Source organism: Colias philodice, chromosome 8, assembly GCF_061535455.1.
Source record: "Colias philodice isolate Cphi_HAF_F1 chromosome 8, ilColPhil1 Martin Lab GWU primary, whole genome shotgun sequence".
Lineage (NCBI taxonomy): Eukaryota > Metazoa > Arthropoda > Insecta > Lepidoptera > Pieridae > Colias > Colias philodice.
The window spans coordinates 1,760,166-1,787,958 of record NC_143093.1 but is presented as its reverse complement, the minus strand read 5'-3'; the positions used below and the strand labels follow the sequence as shown (position 1 = coordinate 1,787,958).

At 32.7% G+C, this 27,793-nt stretch overlaps 1 protein-coding gene across 1 annotated transcript in view; it reads left to right on the top strand.

The window, feature by feature from the left end:
- Positions 1-27,793, top strand: part of LOC149486300 (guanylate cyclase 32E-like) — a 138,412-nt gene that overhangs the window by 20,988 nt on the left and 89,631 nt on the right. Inside the window, exons 5-7 of the mRNA XM_089697909.1 lie at positions 528-645; positions 10,614-10,760; positions 26,023-26,113. Of these exons, the coding sequence (XP_089554035.1) occupies positions 528-645; positions 10,614-10,760; positions 26,023-26,113 (356 nt within the window). The remainder of the gene's footprint in view (positions 1-527; positions 646-10,613; positions 10,761-26,022; positions 26,114-27,793) is intronic.

Below are 27,793 nucleotides of genomic sequence, written 5' to 3'. Positions count from 1 at the left end.
TTATCCACAAACTTAATAAGTAATTTTCTTCAGATACACAACAAAGACAAAACACGTTTCAAATAAAAATCTCACTTGATCTTTGTGCCTTGATCTTCAATAGTTTTATTATTTGTTACAAAGAAAGGGATTTTCTTTTCCAATATATCATCTATAGTCTGTCCATTAGAAGAATTGCCTTTTGACAGCTCGACGGGTGATACCAGAAGTGATGTCCAAAAGATTATCGATTGTGATACCACTTACTTATGATGTTAGCTATCTTATCCTGCGAGGTTGCTGGTGTTTTACAAGTAACCCTGTATATGTATCTGCTAACACCATAATAAAAAATTTTCGATCATTGATAGTTAGGGTAAAGTTATATAATAATAGTATGGTTTCTGTAATTCTGTTTTAGTCAGAATCACTATTTAAAAGGAAATATCGGAGAAAATAAGAAACAAACACAGTTTTGGATTTTCCCAGCGTCACTTTATTTCTTTTCTCAATTTCACAAGGGATTTTTAAAAAGGATTTTTGTACAGGAGTTGGCGCAAGGCAACGGTCTGACAGTGACCGCAGAGCACCGTTTCGCAGACTACATACCACGGCATATTTCACACATGGAGAAGATTGTTGATCAAACCTATCAGAAAACTAGAGGTATAGTATAATATTATAACAAACTTTTTTACTATTAAAAATTAAGAAAAAAGGCTTTAATAGTATAATATCATAATATTATTGTGTTGTCTCTTATCCTTGATAAGTGTACAAAGTTTGAATTAAATCTGTCCGTTTAAAATGGGTCAAAGTCGGTCGGTTATTCAAACATATAGTTGAAGTAAATATAAGCGTAAAACATCTGACAACAATGTTGCAAGGTTTTTATAAATCCTACAGTTTATTTGTCTGCATCATGCATTTTGGAATACCCAGGGTCCTTTCCCCGCTACGTTGTTCCACTAAAAACAAAAGATTACTTCAATGTGTTCTATCGAGCCCCTTCCGATAGCAAAGGCATTGTTTAGATTTCATCCGTGACTCTATATAGAGCTAGGCAGCTAGGATACTACTAGAAATTGTATTTTCTTAATAAATATGTTATTGGAAGTAATTGCGAGAAGAAAACTAAAGGAATGAAAGAAAAGTGTACTTGTTGCAACAGCACTTTTCCTAAAATTCAAAATAATAATAATAAACTTCAGTTGACCACCGAGATAATATGTAAGTACATACTATCTCTATGCAGTTGACTCGTTATTTGAACAGTAATGTTTTAGATTTATGAGACTAAAATAGTGATTCTATGTAAGACCTTTGTTGCTCGACCTAATTCGTGAGAAGCATGAACAAATATTTTAACCTTAACATTTCCTGACAGAGTTTTGTATATAACGTGATATTATAACTACTAGAAGTTTTAGGATGTCGTGCATTAGAATTTAGAAACGTAGATTAAGGGGACTTGTATAGCTAGCTTTAAACTTTAGGTAATTATTTAATGTGTACATTAGTGTGTGTGAGTTAAGCAACTGTTTGTTATTTAAGAGATTTCTAAGAGGATCACGTTTATTAAGCTATTGCATAGCTTCTTCGCGGGCCTTGAGCGAAGGGGACCGAATCCAGAAATTTAGTACGGTAACGAAAAACCTCACGCTCCCCACTCCGACGGGCGCGGAGGTGTGGCTTGAAGGCATAGCATGCAATAGCTTTACCGCGGCAGTCCCCGAGTGCCACACGTCTTTTTTATATTATTTTAGATCTTTTTAGCTGCCACTTTCTCTAGTTTGTTGTTATGACACTTTCAGTTGGTGGCATGAAATAGATCACTCGTAAGTGATACGATCGCTTTATATTGGCAGCACCATAAAGTGTTTAACTAAATAAATATTATGTGTATTTTTCAAGGTTTTTTTTTGTACAAAATTTAATACAAATTTAGAGCCGTTTTGGTTACATTGAGTAATTAACATTCATATAATGTTCTATATTTATATGTTCTATATATTTTTAGGTACCGCCCAAAATTTTGCATTTACGTTATAAGATTAGATTTTAATTATGGAAATAAAAATCATGCCCTTTGAACGCCTCAGCTATATGAGATCAAAGGAATTTAAATTATCTTGAAGGTTTTCCTATGTGGGCTTTAATTCTAATATAATTGATGAAAATGTTATAAATAAACAAGCTTTATATTATTAACACGGTTTAAAATCAACTTGATACGCGGAAATAACTGGAAATTATAAATTACAATAAAATATTATAGTGTGTCAATCAATATACATTATAGACCCAGTGTTACCACATATAATAAAACTAGCTTACCGCCCGCGGCTTCGCCCGCTTTGTCTAATATCTAATAAATTATATACTAAAACCTTCCTCTTGAATCACTCTATCTATTAAAAAAAACGGCATCAAAATCCGTTGCGTAGTTTTAAAGATTTAAGCATACAAAGGGACATAGGGACAGAAAAAGCGACTTTGTTTTATACTGAATTTAAGTTAGACTGAATAAACGAATTTGAATTTGAATTTGAATTTGAATACTATGTAGTGATACAAGAGTCTTCCAACTGGTGAAATCTGTGGGTGAAATACAGAAATACTAATTATGGCTGAACGCTGGCGCCAAATTAAAAAGCTTACTTTTTCATTTTCTGAAGTAACAGATAATTAAATATAGGCCTTAAATAATATTTTATGAAACATAGGTACGTCTACTATAATCTATACTTAATATTATAAAGCTGAAGAGTTTGTTTGTTTGTTTGTTTAAACGCGCTAATCTCGGGAACTACTGGTCCGATTTGAAAAATTCTTTCGGTGTTAGATGGCTCATTTATCGAGGAAGGCTAGGGTATATTTTATCACGCTACGGCCAACAGGTGTGGAGTCAAGGGGGTGAAACCGCGTGGAGCAGCTAGTAATATTATAAATGCGAAAAGTGAAGTTTTCTTCTTTAACCACTGAACGGATTTTAATGCTACTTGGCGTGATATACATAGCTTATATTCTAGAATAACACATTAGCTGAAGAAATCTTATATATAAAATTCTCGTGTCACAATGTTAGTCTGCATACTCCTCCGAAACGGGTGGACCGATTCTCATGAAATTTTCTGTGCATATCGGGTAAGTCTGAGAATCGGCCAATATCTATTTTTCATATGTACCACTGGCGAAGCCGGGGCGGGCCGTTAGTACTTATATAGTTGTAGTTCTTTCGTCCGCGAGTGAAACAGCACGCAGCCAGTTTTCTTATAAAGACAGAGATAGATAACATAATTTTACAACAGAACTAACACTCACATACAAAGTGTAGATATATTCCCAGTCCACAGATTACGTAACTAGAGTCAAACATGTCGTTGATATGATTTATGCTTATAAGATGTCAAGCCTATCTTTGCAATGCAGGACTAAGCTGACATTGATTCATTACATACACTTGACCGTGAAAGGCATCATCTGAATTGACCTTCATTTTGTATGCAAGTTGGAAATTGCGATTAAAGTTTTGTTTGTTGATATGAGTAAGGATTATCTTTACGTCGACTATTCTCCTAGTAACATGAGACGACAATAATTTAGTTTTTATGAGGCTTTCACTCTATTATTCCCCTATTTCATGCGGCCTTTGTTTCAGGTATTTAGTATTACAATTTACAATGCAGCATTGGTCAAATATCCTTGTTTAACATCAATAGATGTTATCTATCAACCCAGTACCCACATCCCAAACCATCGGACGTTTTGGGCTGATATTTGGCATGCAGGTTGGTGTTAGGACGTAGGCATCCGCTAAGAAAGGATTTCCCGAAATTCTTGCGGGAACGGGGAAAAACGGGGATGCACGTACAAAGTCGTGGGCGGAAGCTAGTTTCATATAAGTAATAGAAGTATATGTTACTATCGGCATTAGAAAACATGTAGGAAACAATAAAACACAAGCTAAAAATACTCAAGAAATGCATCGAATGAAATGAATACTTCGTTCTAGATTCCTAGAAAACAAGCTCAGGCTTTTCCTAGTTATTTTCTTTATTGTATAGTCTTTAACTTAAGAAGATATTTTATCACAACGTTTAAATAGGTATATACCTATTCAATATTATGGTTAGTATCATGGTTAAGTCGTTTAAATCTCGTTATGCGCTAGGTTATAATATTATTGGTAGTTATTTGATTGTAATTACCTATATTTTTTTCTGCAAAAAATATTTTAAATCTTTTAATGAGTATTATATTTTAGGTTGTTTATTAATTTTCTCTATCTTACGGTGCATTTACATCAAACGAACATAATTATAACTAGAGCTAGAGCAATAGCATTCCTTCGTGATCTTTTAGTGTAAACGAAAACTCGTATTCAGTGTTATACAGTTTAAGAACATTGCATAGAATCTTTTCGAAAGCACTAAGCACAACGAAAGAATACTCTACGCCTTTGTAAACTAAAATAATTTGACATAATGGGGCTAGAATGAGCATTCGGTCGTTTGATGTAAATGTGAAAAACACAAAGTTCGAATGATGTAAAAAACACAAAGTTACAAAAGTTAATAAGACGTTTTAATTATTTCAACAATCTGTGTCATTTAGAAAAATATGGACACACAAATAGTATTAATATAATATGATTACATAAATAATGTACTTATACGTAATTTCGTAAAAAAAATATCCTGAAGTTTCAAAACATGAAATCCTAAATCAACAGTGATTTTAATCAAAACCTGTTCAAATATTTAAACGAAAGTTTTAAATTTTAATTGTTTCTAATTGTAATTTGCGTCTTTTATCTTCTTCTCTACTATCTATACATATAATAAAATCGTAGGAAAGTCAAAACTGTACATTGAATATTTTTTTAAAAGAATACATAATCCATGATCTATAATCGATATAGAAGCCAAAAACATAGTTTTTAGAATTTTTGTCTGTTTGTCTGTTTGTCGGTTTGTCTGTTTGTCTGTTTGTCTGTATGTTTGTCCAGGCTAATCTCAGAAAGTACTGCACGGATTTACTTCAAATTTTGCATGAATATTACTAACAGGTCGGGTCAGGCTGTTATATACATATTATCATGCTATCACCTTCGGGGGAGGAGCTGTGAACCTTTATTTTTCTTACGTATTCCGTGTACTACGACAGCGTACAATATAAAGACTCATGTTTAAATGTTGTTTTTGAGTAAGCCATGCTATTGTCTACCTTTACACTATAAAAACTACATCATTTAAGTAATTTTGGCAGAGAAACAGTATAATGAATCTTAGTAGTATAAAGACAAATTTAAAACAGCGCCATCTATGAGATTTCATTAAAATTAAATCAATTTACATAATATTAACGCTCCTTGGAAATTCATAATTTAAATATTATGATGTTGGTGAGTTTGTTTTTTTTTTAAAGTTAAATAAATAATTCATATCTTCCCAGAGTAAATTTCAGGTGCGCTTATATTTCATGTGAATATATCTACTAAATTTTTATAAGTGAGGGTAGATGTTTATTATTTGATGTTAGTTACAGTTATATAGGTAATAGATTTGTATTCTCTTTGGGTAATAGTAGATAACAGTGATTGTGTTCATTGGTTACATTTTTAAAAATCTTCGGCTTTTTTTTAATTTTCGCCTTCTTGCGTTCCCACAAAAGGTAAGTTGTAGCTTTTATATTTATTGTTTATTATAATTATATAGTTAGACTCATGCTTTTAATTAGTTAAAGTTATGACAAAATAAGAAAATGATGAAATTTTATTTTTATCATGTATAACTTTTACAAGACTATATTATACGCCCAAAGAAGGTCACTTTAGTTCTTGATAAAACTTTATTTGTTAGTAGCTTTTTATTAAAATTAGGTACACTTATCTTTTGATTTTTTTTTATTTACAGATTCAATGTTCATAAAAATTGACGATTTGCGTGAGGATGTAGTGGAAATTAGTAACCTTGCGCGTGGTCAATCAATATTCAATACATATTATAATAAAATTCTAGAAAAGTGATGTCTGTACAATGAAAATATGTAAAAAAAATAGCAGGGGTTATTATTAAATCGATCTCAAACCCAAAACTGTAGTTATAATTTTTTTTGTCTGTTTGTCTGTATGTTTGTGCACGCTAATCTCAGAAACGGCTTATCCGATTTAGATGCGGTTTTCACTAATATATTGTGGTAATCTTCATTTAACATTAAGTGTTTATTTCATGTTAATCGGTTTGTAAATAAAAAAGTTATGACCATTTAAGTATTCACGGTGAACATTTGCAAAGGCATTCTATTGTACACTATACAGTGTACGATAAAACGTAAGTTATCTGTTATACGCTACAGTAATTATTCCTTATAAATGTCCAGGTGATCATATCGAAAGTCCCCAAGGGTGGGGGGGTAAGCTGAGGTAGTAGGGGGGGAAGGGGTCAAATTAGAATTATGCTTACTTCTAGGTAAATTTTATACATAAAATTTCCTTTAAATTATGTCGTATTATATTTTTAACCCCTTTTAACCATTTTTAACCATCAAAAAGATGGGTGATAAGTGTTTGACCGCTATGTTTGTCTGTTTGTGCCACCGTAGCTCGCTAACAGGTAATACGAATTAGATGCGTGTTAGGCAGCATATTTTCCGACGCTGGTTCTTAGATAAAGTGTATCAAAATCGGTTCATCCATTTATTATACCTAGGTATATAGAGGTAAAAGTGGGAATGTGGGAAAAAATATTAGTTATATTTTTATCCAATTCGGTTTATCCATTTATAAGATTACAGCGGTGAAAGTGGGAATGAACAATAATCGAATGTGGTCAAATAATATACTCAAGCGGCATATCAAAATATAAAAGAGCAACGTGTTTTATCGAAATCGGTTCATCCGTTTATTACATTTAGGGGTGACAGTGGTTAGATAAATAAACCAAATGGAGCATCAAACGACAGGATATGACGTGTACATATAGGTATAATTAGATAATATGGTTTACATCAAAATCGGTTCTGCCATTTACTAGGTGTGGAAAGAGAAGGGTTGAAAGTCTGTGAAAGAAGAGGGGGATATGGGAGCGAGAGGATAGCCACACCCTGGAAATTTTGAACTCTACTCAAAGCCACATAGGCCTGGCTCTTGGCAATTTTTTTTCCTAAAGATACCACTTCTTTTGCCACTGTGATCCATTACAATTTGTGCACGGTTACGGCCCAACTTAAAAGATGTCAAGGAGCAACAAACTTATAGATATCAATATGATGTAGGAATGTAATATGGAGGTAGAGGTAGGTCTCGCTCACTTGAAAATATCACATGAAAATAAGAAACCGAAGCTGAAGTTAAAAATTTAAAAATTAAAAAGAAAAACCCAACGCAACGAAGGAAAAGGAATAAATAATAATTTTACAAACTTCCCGACTATCTTTAAAATTAAGTACCATTATAAAAAAAATATAATTGTATATGATATGATAATGATGGTATGGCAGCCCCGATGACTTTGTTTTTTTATTTTTATAAATATTTAAAATGGTATTTATTTTTAAAGATCTTCGGGAAGTTTGTAAAATTAGTGAAACTTTTATTACATCGTCTCAAACTTTTTGGTCTGTGTAGCGCATGTCGCGTGACGGTCGGCTGCCGAGTAGGTATAAAGCAGTGTTCGGAGTCATTATCGTACAAATACGATAATTTTGTGCCTAAGTTTCACTTTTACCGTGGTTTCATAAAACCACACAACATTTTTTCCTTTTTCTATGCACTTTTCTTCGTTGCGTTGAGTTTTTTTTTTATTTAATTTTTATTGCACGGTCTAAACGGTTTAGTTACTACGGCGTGAGACAGGAAAGATCTGAGCGCTGAGACAAACGTCAAAACGCAAAGGAATAGAATCCGCTATCGATACTAATTATTGTCTTAAGCGTATGATGTTTTGATAAGGATTTGTTCACCTTACCAACGACGACGACGACCACGAACAAAATTTTCATCCAGTCGTAATTTAACAAAATTGTGCAAAACACAATTAAAAATAAATTATTAAAATTTCCTGTCGTTCTGGTGATTGGAATTTTTATTTTTGAGATCAACGAATGAAAAAATAGTTTTTTCGTAGAAACGGTTATATATTATATTGTCAAAAACATCCATACAAGGAAGGAATTTATTTTTATTTTTTAGCTCAGTTTAGTAATAAATTTTACTAACAGTTCGTTTAATTATTTATGGTAGTACGTGTTTATTCAATAAAAGTTAAGTAGTAACTACCTACTATGCAGTCACTATTCCACGCGGACGAAGTCGCGGGCACAGCTAGTAATATTATAAAGTTAAAAAGTTCGTTTGTTTGTTTGAACGAAACGGAACTACTGGTCCGATTTAAAAAAAAATATTTCGGTGTTAGATACTCCATTTATCCAGGAAGACTATAGGCTATATATCATCTCGCCAATAGGATCAGAAGTCAGAACTATGCGGGGAAAACCACGGGGCACAGCTAGTATAATATATTTATATAGAATCTTTATTTACATTTAAAAATGATGCTCAATAAGAAATAACTCTACGTACGATATAATTATATATATTATGTATTCTGTGTGTGAGGCAACAAGCTATTACTTAACATATTTAACAAAAATTTATTTATTTATGGGCTTTATTAAAGGAGCTTTACATATATTTAAACATATTATGACATCAAATATAAATGTTGTGTATGCGCGAGTGCAGGTGCTCTACGCACATATTATCTACTATATCAGGAAATATATTATTTCTAATGTGTAGTAATTATATAATACTAGAGGTCCGCCCCGGCTTCGCCCGTGGTACATATTTCGCAATAAAAGGTAGCCTATGTCCTTTCTCGGGTATCAAAATATCTCCATACCAAATTTTGATTGAGTAACAGACAGACAGACAGAGTTACTTTCGCATTTATAATATTAGTATGGATTATCTGTAGTTATTCTAAAGCTACTATACTACTATAAATGTATATCTGGGTGTTATATACTACAGATACAGTAAAATATTAAAAAAAGACGTGTGGCACTCGGCGACTGCCGCGGTAAAGCTATTGCATGCTATGCCTTCAAGCCACACCTCCGCGCCCGTCCCCGTGGGGAGCGTGAGGTTTTTCATTACTAAATTTCTGGATTCGGTCCCCGCGCTCAAGGCCCGCGATAGAAGCTATGCAATAGCTTAAAAAATCTTATGTACCTATTAATGATGCCTGATAAAATTAAAATAAGTTATCTACTATTTCTTAAGTCGTAGCTTCCACAAACTTCCATCACGTATGTAACTTCTTAGTATCATATTATATACACAATTAATTATTATATTACAGCGTTGTTTATGCAAAGTTTTGGTTAACTAATAACAATGTGTACTCGAGAACAAATTAAACAAACTTTTCTCACAACAGACCTTTATAAAGATGCGAAAGGGTAACTTTAGGCTGTATTGTCTGTTAAATATATTTAGAATAATATGAAAATCTTTTTCGTTGAGTAGATGCAATATAGGTTTATTAATGGACTAACTGTGTCCCGCGGAATCACATGCGAAGTTCATCAGAGAAAAAACCAAAGACCGTCAAGTTAATTTAAATCTGGTTATTTTTGGCCAGCTTATCAAATATGTATTGGATCATTCAGAATTTCGCACATAGGAAAAATAAATAAATAATAAAAAAAAGAGTTTTTTTTCTCACATCAGTTCCATAAAATAAGATTATATGTTATTATATGTTATTTATATGTACTGAAAATGTGTAATTTTCAGTACATATAAATAAGTGTGAGACTGGTGCCTAAACTAGGTAAACTAGGTATAATGTTTGTATGTATGGATTGTGTATAACACAAGTGTGTCATACTACACAAATATAAAACAAATATTAAATCATCAAATGAAAATGAATGCCTTTTGTAAATATTACGTTAATTTAAATAAATCATTGATTGAGTCACAACCACAGTCACAACTATACTTTGGATAATAGTAATAATTTTCAGCCTTGAAATGAAACATTACCTTAATATCTTAGCTTTTGTGAAAATATAACTGTAAATTTATTTATATTCAGAAATAATTTACGTTTTTGCTATTCTTGCGAAAGTATTGCGAAAGAACATAAGCCACTTTTGTCAAGAAAAGAAATATGTAAGTGAAATAGGGGATGTAAACATGCTCCTACACTCTACAGATGTCACTCAGTAACGGGTTTATAAAACAAACTAATATATCTCATTATAACATCGATAGGAGGGTCTCCACAGAGCGAGGAGCCTCGCGAAGCAATTGCTCTATGTGCACAAGCCACACATAGGGACTATAGGACCTTAGTCGAGTAAGTCAAGCACTATGCAAATGCTCTATGTATCTAGATAGAATTGGCTCCGCTGCGGAAAATGACAGCACACGTCTTTATTTCAACAGCTAGAAATTAATTTTATCTAGAATAAAAAAAAAGCTACGTCCACACTGACCGAGCTTCGCTTGCTTCGCGAGGCTGCTCGCTGTGTGGAAACCCTATTATATACGTCATTCTTTTTATCTGATTTAAGCCCTATTCAATAAGAATTATTTTAATCGTCTGTTTCTTCAACAGTGTACGTGTTCCTGGGAGAGAACATAGCTCTGGTGGACTTCGTGAAGGTGCTGCTTCGTCGAGGGTTGCTTGCCAATGGAGAATATGCAGTGGTCGCCGTGGACGATGAGATTTACGACCCTAGCACTGCCGCTATCACGCAAGCAGGTAAATAATTTTAAAAGAAGGAAGAAGAGAGGGTTTTAAACGTGATTTAATTCCGTAAAATTCCTCACGCCTCGTATTCTCAAATTTAATAGCGAACCCGGCAGAATGATGTACGTACAGTGGTGGACGTTTAATTAGAAACACGTAATACGATGAAGGAGTCATCAAATTCATTTAACATTTATGTATTAACGTATTAGAGATTAAGTATGATTTCATATGTAATAGAACACCTGTTTATCTAGTTTTATAAGAAATTGCTTTATTTTAATCAAACGTTAGCTTAAATTAATAAAATTCAACAACTTTAAGTGAAGTCTGATTGTCGAGTATTTTCAGTCTGGACAACAAATTAGAAACAGCATGGTTCGAGTGTTCCAAAGTCAAAACCTGTTGAAATGCTGACAATATTTTTTTCTTTTACAAATATTTGCACCGTTTTTTAAACATTCCATCTAAAATTTATTGAAAATTAATTTGCTTTGCAGTTTAAATGGGTAAAAGTAAGATTTGTGATCCATCAACAAGAAAAATAATTTTAAGTTTACATTTTGACGAAAACTGGAGTTACAGGAAAATTGCAAATCATTTAGAGTGTTCGATAAAAAGATATTCAATGCTACAGTTTATTTAAAAGAGCATGGTACTTCCGATCAAGTGCCTAGAAAAGCTCGACCATGAAAAACCACTGCACGCGAGGATAGGCAAATGATTCTTTTGGCAAAGATGGATCCATTTAAAAGTTCAAATTCTATTATAAAATTAGTTTTTTCCGAAGATGAACCTCGCAATGTGTCGATCAGATCGGTTCGCAGGCAATAAGTCGAGGCAAAATTTTTGGGAGAGACGCCAGGAAAGTACAACTTCTTACTAGGCAGTTCAGGGAACAAAGTCTTTCATTCCGCCAGTGAAAAAGTTTGATTTTGGGATGAAACTAAAATTAATTTAATCAATTATGATGGCTAAGGATACGCACGTCGTTCAATTAACCAGGCCTTAGATAATAAATAAATAGTTCAGCATGGCGGAGGAAACATTATAGTATGGGCACGTATGGGGTTGTTTTTAGACTGTTATAATCTTTATAGACAACAACGGCTTTACAATTTCGTGGCTTAGATTGTATGAGATTTTAACACGTTTGCAAAAAAATATTTTCTAATAGAATTGGAACCTTTAAATGGATCCATCTTTGCGAAAAGAATTATTTGCCTTTGCTCGCGAGCAGTGGTTTTTCATGGTCGAGCTTTTTTAGGCACTTAATCAGAAGTACCATGCTCTTTTAAATAAACTGTAGCATTGAATATCTTTTTATCGAACACTCTAAATGATTTGCAATTTTCCTGTAACTCCAGTTTTTGTCAAAACGTAAATTTAAAATTATTTTTCTTGTTGATGGGTCACAAATCTTACTTTTACCCATTTATACTGCAAAGCAAATTAATTTTCAGAAACTTTTAGATGGAATGTTTAAAAAACGGTGCAATCATTTGTAGAAGAAAAAAATATTGTCAGCATTTCAACGGGTTTTGACATTGGAACACTCGAACCATGCTGTTTCTAATTTGTTGTCCAGACTGAAAATACTCGGAAATCAGATTTCACTTAAAGTTGTTGAATTTTATTAATTTTGCGTAGCGTTTGATTAAAATTAAGCAATTTCTTATAAAACTAGATAAACGGGTGTTCTATTACATATGAAATAATGCTTAATCTCTAATACGTTAATAGACAAAAGTAAAAAAAATTGATGACTACTTCATCCTGTTACGTGTTTCTAATTAAACGTCCACCACTGTAGGTATATTGGCGATTCAAAAATTTAGAAAATACTTATTCGGCTTTTTTAGAATTATAACTTTTAAACTGAGTTCTTATCGGTTAATCTATTTGTTTTCTTCACATCTATATACATTAAATTCACAACACCATTTGTTTGTATTTGAGATATTAAATGTAAATTAATATGTAGCTTACTGCAAACGTGTTGTCATGAACGTTATAATATGTGGTGACATTGATTAAGGTCACATTAAGGTACACTGCTATGATAATTGAAATTAAAACAAGATATTTGTAACAAGGATCAGCGTTGTTTACGTCTCGATATATTTAGCATTTTATAACACAAAAGATGTAATAACTGGTACATTTAAAGTCTATGGAATGCGATTTAAGGGGTATGTCGTTTATTGGGAAATACACACAGGGGCAATATTGGAATTGCACCCTTAATTGGCACCTTAATTTTAATGTGCATAGGCTAGCTGGGGCAATTTGGAGAACAGCTGAAATTACTCCGACCGCCGTGATAGCGAGATTGCCCCCGGAGGTTGGTGAGGAGCCGGTTTAAGTCAATCTTAATCTTATCTTAATACTATTATAAAGGCGAAAGTTTGTATGGATGTTTGTTACTCTTTCACGTAAAAACTACTGAACCGATTACAATGAAATTTAGCACACATATAGAGGGTAACTTGGATTAACACATAGGATAGGTTTTATCCCGGAAATCCCACGGGAACGGGAACTATGCGGGTTTTCCTTAAAAAGGGCGGGCGAAGCCGCGGGCGGAAATCTAGTTTATTATATAGTATGTATTTTTTAGCTATAATTACCTTCTTCTCTATTGAGTATTGTCTTTATACATCTAGTAAATTGGTAAATCTTGCCTTTTTTAATCGTGTTTATTGTACAACATAGATATTCGTTTCCTTAAAAGGGTAAAGGGAAAGAGGAGATTTGTTTACAAGAACCACCTTAAAAGGGTAAAGGAGAATTTAATACTTCTGTAAACGTAACATACGGTACTTTACTAGATACCAACTTGTGTTATTAATAGAATTTACTTTAGCATTGAAAAAATTCATGTCCGGTAAAGTTATACAAATCTGGCATTTCAGGGTTCTAGTTAAAACTTTTTTTCGTACCATTTATTTACTATACTTAGAGTGTATACCTACTTGTTCTTACTTAACTTTTATAAGCACCAACATATAATATATTACCGTCATAGGTTGAGAAATAAATAATGAACCAGGTAAAATCTCTGTAAAACATATTTTGTAAGTTAAGTTTGATCTAATTTATCTTTAAACAATTTGTCCCATGACATAACTATTCTTTAACAAATATCTTGTAAGTATAACTAGTAGTCTTATATTATCTGTAGTGTAACTAATACACATGAAGCAGCTTTCCTGGAATAGTTCCACATTTTCTATCTCAATTCTGAGGGAAAAATTCGGGGAAAAAGTGCAGGGAAAAATGATTTTGCCGCATCACGATTTTGTCGGTCTAGGTAGATTGTCTCAATTAAGCCTTTAGGTAAATACACAATATCTTCTGAAAGTTCTTCGTAAATACTGCCTTTGATATGTATATCGTAATATAGCATTATTTTCTTGTAAAACCTTTTACATTTAAAGTTTTTACATACATCTTAAGAACGTTTTTGGTATTGGCGAATAAAATAAGAACTCTGAAAATTCAAGTACAACTCGACTCCATTTGAAAAACAAATAATAATATGAATAAATTGAATTAAATTTGAAGTGTAATAAAATATTTACCAAAATAATACAATAAAATCTTCGGTATAATAAAGTTATAATAAAGTTATTGAAAGGCTTCATATGAATATTAACAGGAAATTGGAATCTTTTCATTGATGAGGGATTTAATATTAGACCTTCTAACTTCTTAGATTGTTAAGACCAAGTTTCCTAAAAAAGAAACATTTTTCGTTGCTTTTTGGCTTTACTTTTTTTAAAGATTTCCGTCCTTTTTAACTCAACTTATTTTTTCCAGAATAAGTTTTCTTGATTGTTGGGAAATAATTCAAAAATTGCTTGAACGATTTAAAATCATTTCTCCATTTGGAAACAACATTGAGAAAGTGATTTTAACAATATATTGCAATTTTAACTGTTATAAAGATGCATATTAAACAACCAAACATATTGCAATGGACGCTATTATAAAATGTAAGTTCACTTTAAATGAAAATTCCACTCCGATTTTATATTTCCATAATGCTTCCATCACGATTCTAAAACCACAATACTTTTAAACTATGCAAAGCAGTTTTACCCGACAGGAAGTTTAAAAATGAATAATATACATTCTTACGAGTTTTATACATTTTAAGTCTAACAATTGCATTCAATTTATGACGAAATAGCTCACAACCCGCGGATTCGCCCGCATGGTTATAGGAAAACTCGCATAGTTCATGCCCCCATGGAATTATCGGAATAAAACCTAGCCTATGTCCTTTCTCAGGTTTCAAATAATTTGGTAAATAGATAGCTACTTACCAAATTACATTTAAATCGGTTCAGTGGTTTAGCCGTGAAGAAGACATAGACTGAGATACTTTCGCATTAATTATAATATTTTTTATTAGTAGTGATTTGTAATCTAGAATTATTTGAAGCATTCGATTCTATCGATCTTTCTTTGTTCTCAGAGTAGCTTTATTTTCCTCTTATCTGTGGAAATCTGTTCAGGTGTGAGAGCGCACTCAGCAATGACAATAGATCCCAATCTGTTATTAACAACTATTGTTCTACAGGTAATTGCGTATCTTCGGGTGTACCACAAGGCTCAATTTTAGGGCCCATATTGTTAAATACATCGTATTCGACAAGGTTATTGTTACGATTACTATGGTGATAGAGATTGTTAGTAGGATAGTTTAAGATTATAAAAATTAATTGAAATAAATATTATTTGAAAACGGAAAATTTTAATAAAACTTCGTGAACTTCGTGAACGTAGTGAAATTTATTCTAGAACAATGTTCAACACATTTTATATTTAATTAATTTGATGTTTATATGTTATTTATTCTATTTCATAAATGAAATATACAAGAGACAAGAGAAACAAAATTGTGAAATTCAATAACATTGTGTGACGAGTAACTGTAAATTGAAATCATGAACGAACATTTGTTTAGCCTGACTTAATTATTTCAAAGTCTAATTGTGACAAAATTATAATTTAATGATGTTCATTACATCATTTAATAAATTCCTTTTAAGTTTGGAAGTGCTAAAACATAGGCATACTACTAATTTTATCATCCATACTAATATTATAAATGCGAAAGTAACTCTGTCTGTCTGTCTTTTAATCACGCCTTAACTACTGAACCAATTTGCATGAAATTTGGTATAGAGATATTTTGATACCCGAGAAAGGACATAGGATAGGTTTTATCCCGGAAATCCCACGGGAACGGGAAGTATGCGGGTTTTTCTTTGACTGCGCGGGCGATGCCGCGGGTGGAAAGCTAGTCGTAAATAAATGATAATAAAATAGTTTATTTAATAGATGATTGTGTGATTGTTGAAGAAAACTATATTTAGTAATGTACCGAATATTTTTATTCTTACTTATGATAAAAGTATGAAATCAATAAGAAGTTATTCACGGTCGGTTTGGACTCATTAATAATGTATGAACGAAAAAATGTTTCTTGTTGTTTTAGAAATCTAACGCTATAATATATGTATAGCAACTTGGCTACTTTGATCTAGAAAAATAACTAAACCAATAAAAAAGGTTTTATACACGTTTAACACGTTCAGTTGTGGGCGTCGTAGCAAGATAAATAACGAAGGAAAATTTTGCTGAAAATTCGTGAATTTCACGTCAATTGCGTTACGCTCCCTAATGTGAAAAATATGTTTGAACCCCATGGAGCTACGTGCTATGCAAATTGTAATAATATTAGCTTAAAGTGCGTTCGTCTTGCATATTTAAACTTTGAATTTTAATCATTCATCATCATAAATTTAATATTACCAATTTAGGTAGTCCATGGTAGGTAGATGAGTCTGAGTTAACAATTTTGGATAAAAAATCAAAAAGCAGTAGCAGTATGGAAATGAATGAAATAATATTAGATATCCCAATATAAGAAGGTATTTCCAGAAAGCTTTCAAGCTGTTGTAAAATTATTATAATAAGCTAGCTGACCCAACAGACGTTGTCCTGTCTTGTCTCATTGTCAAACCCCTGAAGTTTACGTTATGTTTTAGCATTTCTTTAACTTTTTGGTGCAAATTGCTCAAGTTTTTCTTTAATAACATCCTTCTCCTAATAATAACGAACACATCAGAAATAAGAATTATCGAAATCGGTCCACCCGTTCACGCGTGATGCCGTGACCAAGGGAAATACGGATTCATTTTTATATAAGCCAGGTGGAAAATGGGTCAAATACCTATACTTTTACGTTCTTTAACTACAACAAAGACGATTGAAAAGAAACTGAATCGTTTAAAGTAAATGTGAACTTGTCGTATCTGAGCGCAATAAGAGTGATCGTGTTTTGTTTGTCCTCCTTTGAACGGGAAGTGGGGCGTGTATAAAAATGCTGTTTCTCAAGCGGATAGGGGATCGGTTGTAATTTGGATGTATACTTAGTACTGTAAACATTCTGATTGCGAGATTCAAAATGTGTTCATAGATATATCAAGGTACCTACACAGGTTATTTTTATCCTGGTAAATATTATTGTTGAACTTGAGTGGGAGTTGGTTAACAATAAAACAGAATACTAATGAAGAACAGAAATTCAGGAAGTAACTTTGAAGTTGAATATTGTGTGATTTAATATTTTGTTTTGTTGTTATTTAAATTAATGTTTATTTTTGCTTTTTGTTTTTAACTTTTTCCAAGTGAACTATAGCTATTTTTATGCCACACTGAAGGCTATACTTCTCCGCTGTATTTATTATCTATACATATAATAAAATCGTAGGAAAGTCAAAACTGTACATTGAATATTTTTTTAAAAGAATACATAATCCATGATCTATAATCGATATAGAAGCCAAAAATATAGTTTTTAGAATTTTTGTCTGTTTGTCTGTTTGTCTGTTTGTCTGTTTGTCTGTTTGTCTGTATGTTTGTCCGAGCTAATCTCGAAAAGTACTGCATAGATTGACTTCAAATTTTGCATGAATATTACTAACAGGTCGTGTGAGGTTTTTTTAAACATATTATCATGCTATCACCTCCGGGGGAGGAGCTGTGAACCTTTACTTTTCTTACGTATTCCGTGTACTACGACAGCGTACAATCTAAAGACTCATGTTTAAATGTTGTTTTTGAGTAAGCCATGCTATTATCTAGCTTTACACTATAAAAACTACGTCATTTACGTAATTTGGGCAGAGAAACTGTTTAATGAATCTTAGTACTATAAAGACAAATTTGATTCAGCGCCATCTATGAGATTTCGTAAAAATCAAATCAATTTACATGTTAACACTACTGAACACAATGTTAAAAATTAATAATTTAAATATAATTATGTTATTTATTTATTTAACTCTTTAACCCATAGTAAATCTTCCCTTCCCTATAAGGTGCGCTTATATAATTCGTGTGAATATACTACATTTTTAAAAGTGAGGGTAGATGTATATTATTTTAAGTCAAACTAGACACCATTACAGTTTATCTAATATTGATTGTGTTCATTGGTTACATTTTTAAAAATCTTCGTGTTTTAATAATTCGATCACGAGGCGGGACTCTAATACAAAAAGGTTAGTTCGTTGATAATTATTATTCCTTCATCATTTACATGTTGTTAGTAAAAATATACTTTGACTGTTAATACTTTTGTTCAGTATTTATCTGTATGATTATTGCTTGGTAATTAATAATATATTTTCATGTCGTATACCTAATTATAAACATAAGTGTGATGTGAAACTAGCTGGATTTATTTTTACACACTCACAGTCTTATATTTTGTGTTAATGTTAAAATAGTATTAATAGTGTAAATCATAATATTTTTTCAAAGTTAAAAATATTTCCTTTTTTCTGATGGTGTTGCCATCGAATTAAACCGCGCTGTCGTTTCGTTCACAAAAAGTCATGTTATTAGGACCGAATATGTAGCCGCCTCAACTTACGGAAACGAGAGTAACCTGCGTTGTCTGTTAGTTATTATATAGTCGAATTTAACGTTACATGGAAATTGGAATCTAAATATATGTATACCTACTTATATTAAATCTGTAGAGGTCAATTCTGCACATGAAATATATTTCCTAAATAACTATCACGAGGTGATTAGAGATCGACATCGACGTCAAAAATGTTTGTCCGTCTGTCTGTCTGTATAACCGTTATAGAAACAAAAACTACTCGACGGATTTAAACGAAACTTGGTACAATTATTTTTCATATTCGTGAGCAGAGCAGCAACTCCATTTTTAAGCTTTCGTCGCGTGTGCGTTCTTAATGCGTGTATCTTAATGGTTAAAGCTACACAGAAATCAAGTATGAAAGAAATGTTCTCCATATTATATAAAAAATATCTCCCGACATCATAAATGTCTATCTTTTATGGTTGAGCTTAGGAGTTCAAAGCTTTCTGATTATATTTGTCTACTAGCTGTCCCCGCGACTTCGTTCGCGTGGAATATTGACTATGGGACCTATGACCATGGGCTCAGGGTGGGGCAACAATAAAAAATCATTTTTATTTTCATGCTCCCACTCCCGCGCCCACTCGCACTCCCACGCCATATGCCACGTTCAGTCCCAATCCCACGCCCACGCCCACTCCCCTTCACAATTAGTACCTACCAGATCAAAGCCAGGGTAAGCGCCCCACCCAGCCCCACCGTGGCTACGCCCATGCTGAATTACTACTTAACATACAATTATTGAGTAAATACGTACTACCATAAATAATTAAAAGAATTGTTATTAAAATTTCTTACTAAACTGAGCTAAAAAACTTACGTACCAAATTATTAAAGAAAATCAATAAATGAAATGCCTAACCTATACCAAATAGTTACTACATATTGTAATTAAAAATTATGATTAGTATATAATATCGAAAATCAAAAAAGAAATGCCTAACTAATTCTACGTAAAATTTCTTTTAAATTATGTCATATTATTTTTTAGGAACCAGGGGGGGGGGGAGAGGAGCAAATTCTATTTCCTTCCTTTCTTAAACGGATGTTTTTAATAATCTATGGTGTAGCCAGTAGCCACTGATCAGCTTAATCGATACTCAGTTTTTATCAAATCCAGAAACAAATCCAAATTAGATCTTTCCTGTCTCACGCACGTAACTAAAGGCTGAAGAGAGAGAGAGCACGTAACTAAACCGTTTAGACGAAGAAAAGTGTATAGAAAAAGGAATAAATAATTTCATAAACTTCCCGACGATCTTTAAAAATAAATTATAACTTTCATTTTTTTCATTCCCACTTTTACCCCTATGTAGGTATAATAAGTGGATGAACCAATTTTGATACACTTTATCTAAGAACCAGCGTCGGAAAATATTCTGCCTAACAAAAAAAAACGCATCTAATTCGGTTTACCTGTTAGCCAGCTACGGTGCCATAGACAGACACACACACACACAGAAATACATAGCGGTCAAACACATAACACCAGTCTTTTTGCGTCGGGGGTTAAAAATATAATACGACATAATTTAAAGGACATTTTATGTGGAAAATTTACCTATACACCAGGGTAGATAATTTTTGAAACAAAAAAAAATCGCAGTAGGATGAAACCCATTAGAAAAGGATATGATAAAAATGTAAGGAAAAATAAATTATGGTCAATCGGAGTTCGGGAAGTGGGAGGGGGGGAGCTTTTAAGAGAAATAAATGGTTTCTCTCGATTTCTCGATAATAATAACACCTGCTAATTTTTTTCTACATATTTTAATTGTACAGACATCACTTTTCCACAATTTTATTATATGTATTGATGATGATGATTGAGATTATAACACTCTTAGTCCGTTTTAATTTTTATTCACCCGCATCAGTGGCACTAAAAAATCTTTATATATCGAAATTCGAGCAAAGTTAAGAAAATGAGAAATAAGAGTTCTCAAGGATCGTTAGAGATAAGAGGCTTACTATTGACCGAAAACAACATGTGTTATGCCGAACCTGAAACCGCTTCACAACGAGAATTGCGGCTCACAGCTGACCGCGAACGGCATGTACTATCCTGTGAGACCGAAACCTTCACTGAGGGTATATATAACGTCTCACAGCTGATCGCAAATGGCATATTGTACTATCCCGTGAGACCGAAACCCTCACTGAGAGGGAATTACGTCTCACAGCTGATCACGATCGTCATATTTTATCTCGAGAATTCTGAAACTTTTACTCAATATGAAGACCGTTTGACAAATAATAGGGTGCACCATAATATTATTCGATCTCTCGAAGATGAACATGAGCATAAGCAATGACTAGAGTAGGGACGCGAATATTACCATTATTTGAGACAAGAACGATTAATAAGTTTGTTTAATGAAAGATTAAGAATTGAAACTATTGGTCTCTTTAAACGGACGAATAGCGAGAGGCCCGTCTTATTGCAGACAGATTTCGACATAGTCTTAATGACTTAGAGGTAAACATAGAAGATCAATCTACAAATTCGGTGGTGTGGTCCGACAAAATAATATAAAAGTGGGTTTGCTTATAACCTCACAATTGATTACAGATCATCTTCTGTATAGGCGATATTAACGTAGTATGTTCTTTTTGTAATGCTTTAAAGTGGAGTAAGGAGTCGGCTTTCGTTTGAAGATACGCCGGAACCTTTGAAATCACTACTTTTAAGTTTTAGAGGAACATGTGCAATCTAAACAGTTCTTAGACAATATTAGCTCTTATAGTATTGCGTTTTAAATGATCCTTTGGTGCTCAACAATTATCAGATGCTCCTTTCATTCTTACTTTTAAGATACAAGGTCAAGTTTATCATTTGATAGGATCCCTTTTGCCTGAAGGCCAACCTAAGTTTCTTTAAATATATTTTGTATTCGACTACGACGAATAATCGAATACAAGAAATCAATATTTCTCGAATTTAAAACTGAACTCATTTCACAATTTTAGAACATGTTAATTCATCAGGTTAATCCGTATATATGCGTTTTAAATCGACATTAGAAGCTTTTCCTCAAGATGGTGATATTAATATAAAATTGGTATAAATGCCGATAGACGGAAGTCTATCAGCACTCAGGAATTCCCTGAGCGTGTTATAACGCCCAGGCCGCAGTATTACAATTTTTCCTACAGTAGGGCGACGAATGTATTTTCGCATAGCAACGGAGGGGAACTCGTGGGGGGTAAAGTGACGCGGGCCACGTACCACAAACATGTTTAGTTTGTGGTACCGAGCGCGAAAGAAAGTCATCGTGTTTTTAGTAAAGTTACTATGTAAACTAACGTAATTTATTACTTAGGTACATATTCTATAATGGTGCGCTCAAACTGTTAATCTACATTTAATTTAGATTATTATTTTAATTACTAAGAAATGTAGAATTTAAATCACATTCATTCATGTTTTCCTCAGATATTCGATGTCTATGATTTTCGATGATTTTAAGATTTTCTTATCAGAGTATTCAATTTTAATGTAGTTAAATTTTATAAGAGACAATTAAGAACATTCAAAAATAAAGTGTCACGTATTTTTTTTAAACGACGAATGACGAAAAACGACCGAATCGCGGACGAAGTCGCGGGCAACAGCTAGTTTATTTATATATATATATATATATATATATATATATATATATATATATATATATATATATATATATATAACAAATATAATTACTTGAATTGAATGTTGGATATCACGTTTGCAGTTTTCAAGAAAGCTTTTATCGTAAATTTAATATATTTTTAATTTCTACTACTATCTAGATGTATAATATTATGTTTGATTTTTCGATATGTAAATGAAACAGAAGCTGAATAGAATAATATTTGAATTAACGTTCAAATTGCAAATAAAAATAAACATTATTGCATTCTCCATAAAAGCTATTATCCACCTAACAAAACTGTATCTATATTCGATACCACAGAGTATATTACGTTAGTGTTGCCACGTTAAAATAAAGCTTCGGAAAATTTAATTTTCTCCCTTTTTGACCAATTGCAATATTGAATATACTAGTTCTTTTCAACTAAGATGATTTATTTCTGTGACATATCGATTTTTGACACGTCTAGAGAAGTCGGTTACTGAAATCGTATCAGTTGTTTCCGATAATCGATAATAATTCATATGGAAATGAAATCGATTTGAATAAAGTACCAAAATTAGTTTTTTCGGCATTTCGCCAACAATTAACTAAGGAAACTTAGCAAACAACAGCAACAAAAAGTCAACAATGACAATTAGTAACAATAACAGAATACCACGTAAAGTATCAATATAAAAAATGCAACTTGTATACAAGGCTGACGCACTCGTACAGACGATTGACTCGATTGACAAACGATCACAAGATGGGCGCCGATTATATGATTTTCCAACTCTATGATTTTTCAACGATCCATTTCATGTACACGACTTGCGTAAGTGAAGTCCCGTGTCCCCTAGTGGGGTAAGGGGCAGATGCATTATACATACATCTGTTCCACTGATCGATTTTCTTTAGGGACAAGTAGGTGATCAGCCTTCTGTGTCCTACCAGACCGAGACATTTTTTTTTCTTCGTCTCCACCGGGATTCGAACCCAGGAACCCCACCCCTCGGTTCTACGCTCACGCGTCAGCCACAGTACCGAGGAGGCGGTCAAACGACTTGCGTAGGTATTATATTTTTGTGTTATTTTATTTTATTTTTCATTATATTAAACTAAACAATACTGTTTTTGATTTATAAGCTTAAGATGTTTCATTTTTATATTTTTGGTAATAATGCCGCCATAAAATAAAAATATTATGCACTAAAATTATTTTGGCGTTTTAAACATAAAATACGTAATTCGGAACACGATGAAGTGTCACAGGAATCATCATAGGTGAAAAGGACTATATTTTGTCTTTATACACGTGTTCCAAATGGATTTCAGTTTCATGATTCTCAGCACGTTGTTTCATGAAGCCGTAGTTAATTGTGCAATTTGTACCAAGTTTTCGTTTATCTGCCTGTTTGTTTATACTTAAGAGCTATTTGTTGCTATGAATTGAAGTGATGAAGCGATGTTTTTGGATTATTTAATAGTAGATATATAAGTTAGATAAATAGAAATGATGATGCGAGTGAAATCGCGGCACACAGCTTTTGTATACAGGGTGTAACAGCCGATTATTCCGTAACTATTACAGACATAAAAAAATAGGCCAATAATCGTAAGACCTAATGAGTACCTAAATTCACAATACCTAATAACTTTTTCAAAATAAAACGAGAAACGAAAATATATTATGTAATATGAGTTTTTTTTTACCATTAAACTTCACTGTATTTAAACTAAATTTAATTGTATTCAAATGCTCTTTATTGTACCTAAGTTAATAAATTAATTGAATTACGTTTATTTTATTAAAATTTCAGATTCCTTTGAAAATTTGAAAGTTTCCAATTTAAAATATAAACAAAAGCCAATTGATACAGCTATCCAAACATTCAGTTATTTGTTCCGACTCAATTAACTGTATAGAATCTATGTATATCTTAATATATATAAATCTCGTGTCACAATGTTTGTCCTCAATGGACTCCTAAACCACTTAACAGATTATAATAAAATTCGCACACCATGTGCAGTTCGATCCAACTTGAGAGATAGGATAGTTTAAAGCACAAAGCGGGCGAAGCCGCGGGCGGAAAGCTAGTTGTATACAGGGTGTCACACTATTGGTATACTAAGCGCGAAGGGACTTATAGGTTTGCATACACTGATCATGAAAAAAATACTTAAACAACAAAATTACGTCAAAAATTTTTTGCTAAATTTTTCCTGAAAATCCATGTTTTCTTCTCTGGCTTCGCGCAGCCGGCATATAACGCTTCTCTAATGTGAGCATTTTGTCTATGAAAACATAATCTTAAACGATAGCCCACGTGCTGGTGGCAAAGCTGGGCGGGTCGCTTGTTATGGGTGTACACATAGAGTTTTAAGATTTCATCTATTTGAAAAAAAAATGCGTCTGGAATTTTTTAAATATTTTTTACGTACTCAGCGTATGCAAAACTATAACCTCCTTTGAGCTTAGTATACCAACAGTGGGACACCCTGTATATCTATCTACATTAAAGAGCTTTCTAAGTTCCTATGAAAGAAGGTCTCTAGAGAGATAAGTAAACAGAAAAAGCAGCAATTGAAAGGCAGTTCCTTGTCTTAGGGGAACATTATAAAATGTATTTAACTTTTGATCGGAATGGACTTTGCAGGGGTTATTAACCTACGACGACAGTTTTTTTCTTGCAAATTGATTTTGAAATTTTAAGAGTCTGTTTGATAAGATAAAATCTGTAAAGGCTGTACGGATTTTGATGGAACTTAAACTGCATTATAATCGTAAAGGTAGGCAGCTAGGTAGCTAGAAGGCTTTTTTGTTTAGGAAAAATATCAATGTCCAATTGTATTGAAGATAGACATAGTCTAATTAATAAAATATCAAAATATTGTACAAATTATATTCATAGCAATCATTTATATTCAACTGATGTAGGTTACAGTAATTTTATATATATATATATATATATATATATATATATATATATATATATATATATATATATATATATATATATATATATATATATATATATATATATATATAGAATTGTTATTTTTAGTTCTACACTATTATCTTAGTAGAAGCAGAACTAAGTCTATTTTATTAGCAGGTAGGTTCTATGTATATGCATATGTATGGTAAATACACAATGTCTATATGACTATACTATAAGGATATTACTAAAATACTAGATACGTATACGAATTATAATGTGAAAGTACTAAGTTAAGCTTTTTGTACCTATATCTGTGCATAAATCTTCATTCCGAAGCAGGAACTCATACTTTTTCAGGCTAATATTACACTATTCTCTAGGTACTCACTAGGTATCAATATATATAAAACTCAAAGGTGACTGATATAGTGATCTATCAACGCACAGCCCAAACCACTGGAAGTATCGGGCTGAAATTTGGCATGCAGGTAGATGGGACGTAGGCATCCGCTAAGAAAGGATTTCCCGAAATTCTTGCGGGAACGGGGAAAAACGGGGATGCACGTACAAAGTCGTGGGCGGAAGCTAGTTATTATATATGTATGCTAAAGTGTTTCTCGTCATAAAGGAGTGATTTATTCGCTTTTTGTGGGGTTACTAGATAATAAATTAATGATTCCAAAATAAAATATGTATTCTTCACTTTCATTTAATTATTTATTTAATTTATTTGTTCGTAGATCACCTGTTTCAAAACAGCAGTAGCGACGTTTTAGCTTTTCGAGCGGTATTGAAGCTTACACCTTGCTTTCCGACTAACCCACATTATCAGTAAGTATTATACGAAAATTATGTATTTTCTGGTATAAGTATATTGGTAATAGTATTTTGTATTATTTGATAAACGTCAGTAGGTTACAGTACTCCAAAATTAATAATGCGCATGCAGATCTTCGCTAATTATCGTATTTCCAGAAACACCCGAATCACCCCGAATCATCATTGAATCGTAAGTGCCCTAAACAATGCACTTGCATCTTGCACCTTGTCCGAAAGAAATAGGAGTCAATTCAGAGTCATACACATACGAAAACAATTCGGGCGGTAGGTGACGGTAGCCTGTCAGTCAAAAAATTAAAAAATCCGTCAGTCGTCTTTATATATTGGTGGTGACCGCACGTATTATCTCTGTATGGAATTATATAGAGCTGCTGTTACATACCCTTCTTAGTTTTGTTTCAAAGTTGAATTTTCCGATAAAATGATTATTTACACAGGTAGCAGATAGCATTGGGGAAAGTGAAAGTTAATAAGAGCATAATGAAAGTTCTGATCATTCTACGATATCAGAAATAGAGATAATCCCTAATTCTGTAAATCCTTTGGACTGAGATTTTAATGATTAGATTTCTACAATTTAAATGTAAACCAGTGTTTGAAAATATTTTTTTTAATATAAACTTTGTCTTATTTTAACCTTCCATACATCCATCATCACGCCAGCTTCAGTAAGACACTTTAATAGTTCTAAGTATAGAATTTTCCAAGTAAATCAATACAACAAATATATATTCGCAATCGTATGGCTTATCCTCGCTATTATAACTTACATTGAATTATCGAAACAAATTTCGTTACTTTTCTCTTTTACCATAAAATCACAATAAAACTCATATTTCTAATAAACTATGCATGAAAAAAATACATTTAACCACTCTATATACATATCGTCTTCGGAGGCTCGGGGAATATGACAGTTGCCGATCAGTGACGAATTTTTCTATGCGCATTATCAGTTTGGGAGTACTGTACATATTAGGTATAGAAAAATATTTGTTCGATTATGTCCTATCCTAACTACTAATATTATAAATGCGAAAGTTTGCGAGGATGGATGTATGTGTATGTTTAGGTGTATATGTTTTTACTATTGTCTAAATAAGCATATAACTTTTATTATTATTACTATTATTTTAAGTGACCATACCATACTTATGTTCAAAGTTCCATTGTATTAAACGTGTTGGACCCTAGTCCCTATGTGAACCTCCATTTTCATTGTATAATCGTTTTATGTCCCCGCGAGACAGGCTGTGTCTAGTGCGGGGTCAGCTGTCGTAATCTGTACTTACTTTAATAACCTTATTTTGGCAATTTTTACTCTTTCACACAAATACTTCTGAACCGATAACAATGAAATTTAGCACACATATTGCAGGTAACTTGTATTGTTAATACAAGGATAGGTTTTATCCTGGAAATCCCACGGGAATGGGAACTGTAATGGACCACCTCCATAAAATACAGGGTGGACCAAAAGTCCGTTTAAATTTTAATCGGTAGCTGCAACAAGCAGCGACAACGGGTTGGGGCGGGAGGGGTACGTAGTGCTAGAGCGGTCTATGGGAATTCAGTACCATGGAGTCGTTCAGCGACAAGCAACGAGCATTCTGTGTGCGCGAGCACAACCGCAACAGCGATTCTTTCACGCTAGCGCAACGAAAATTTTGC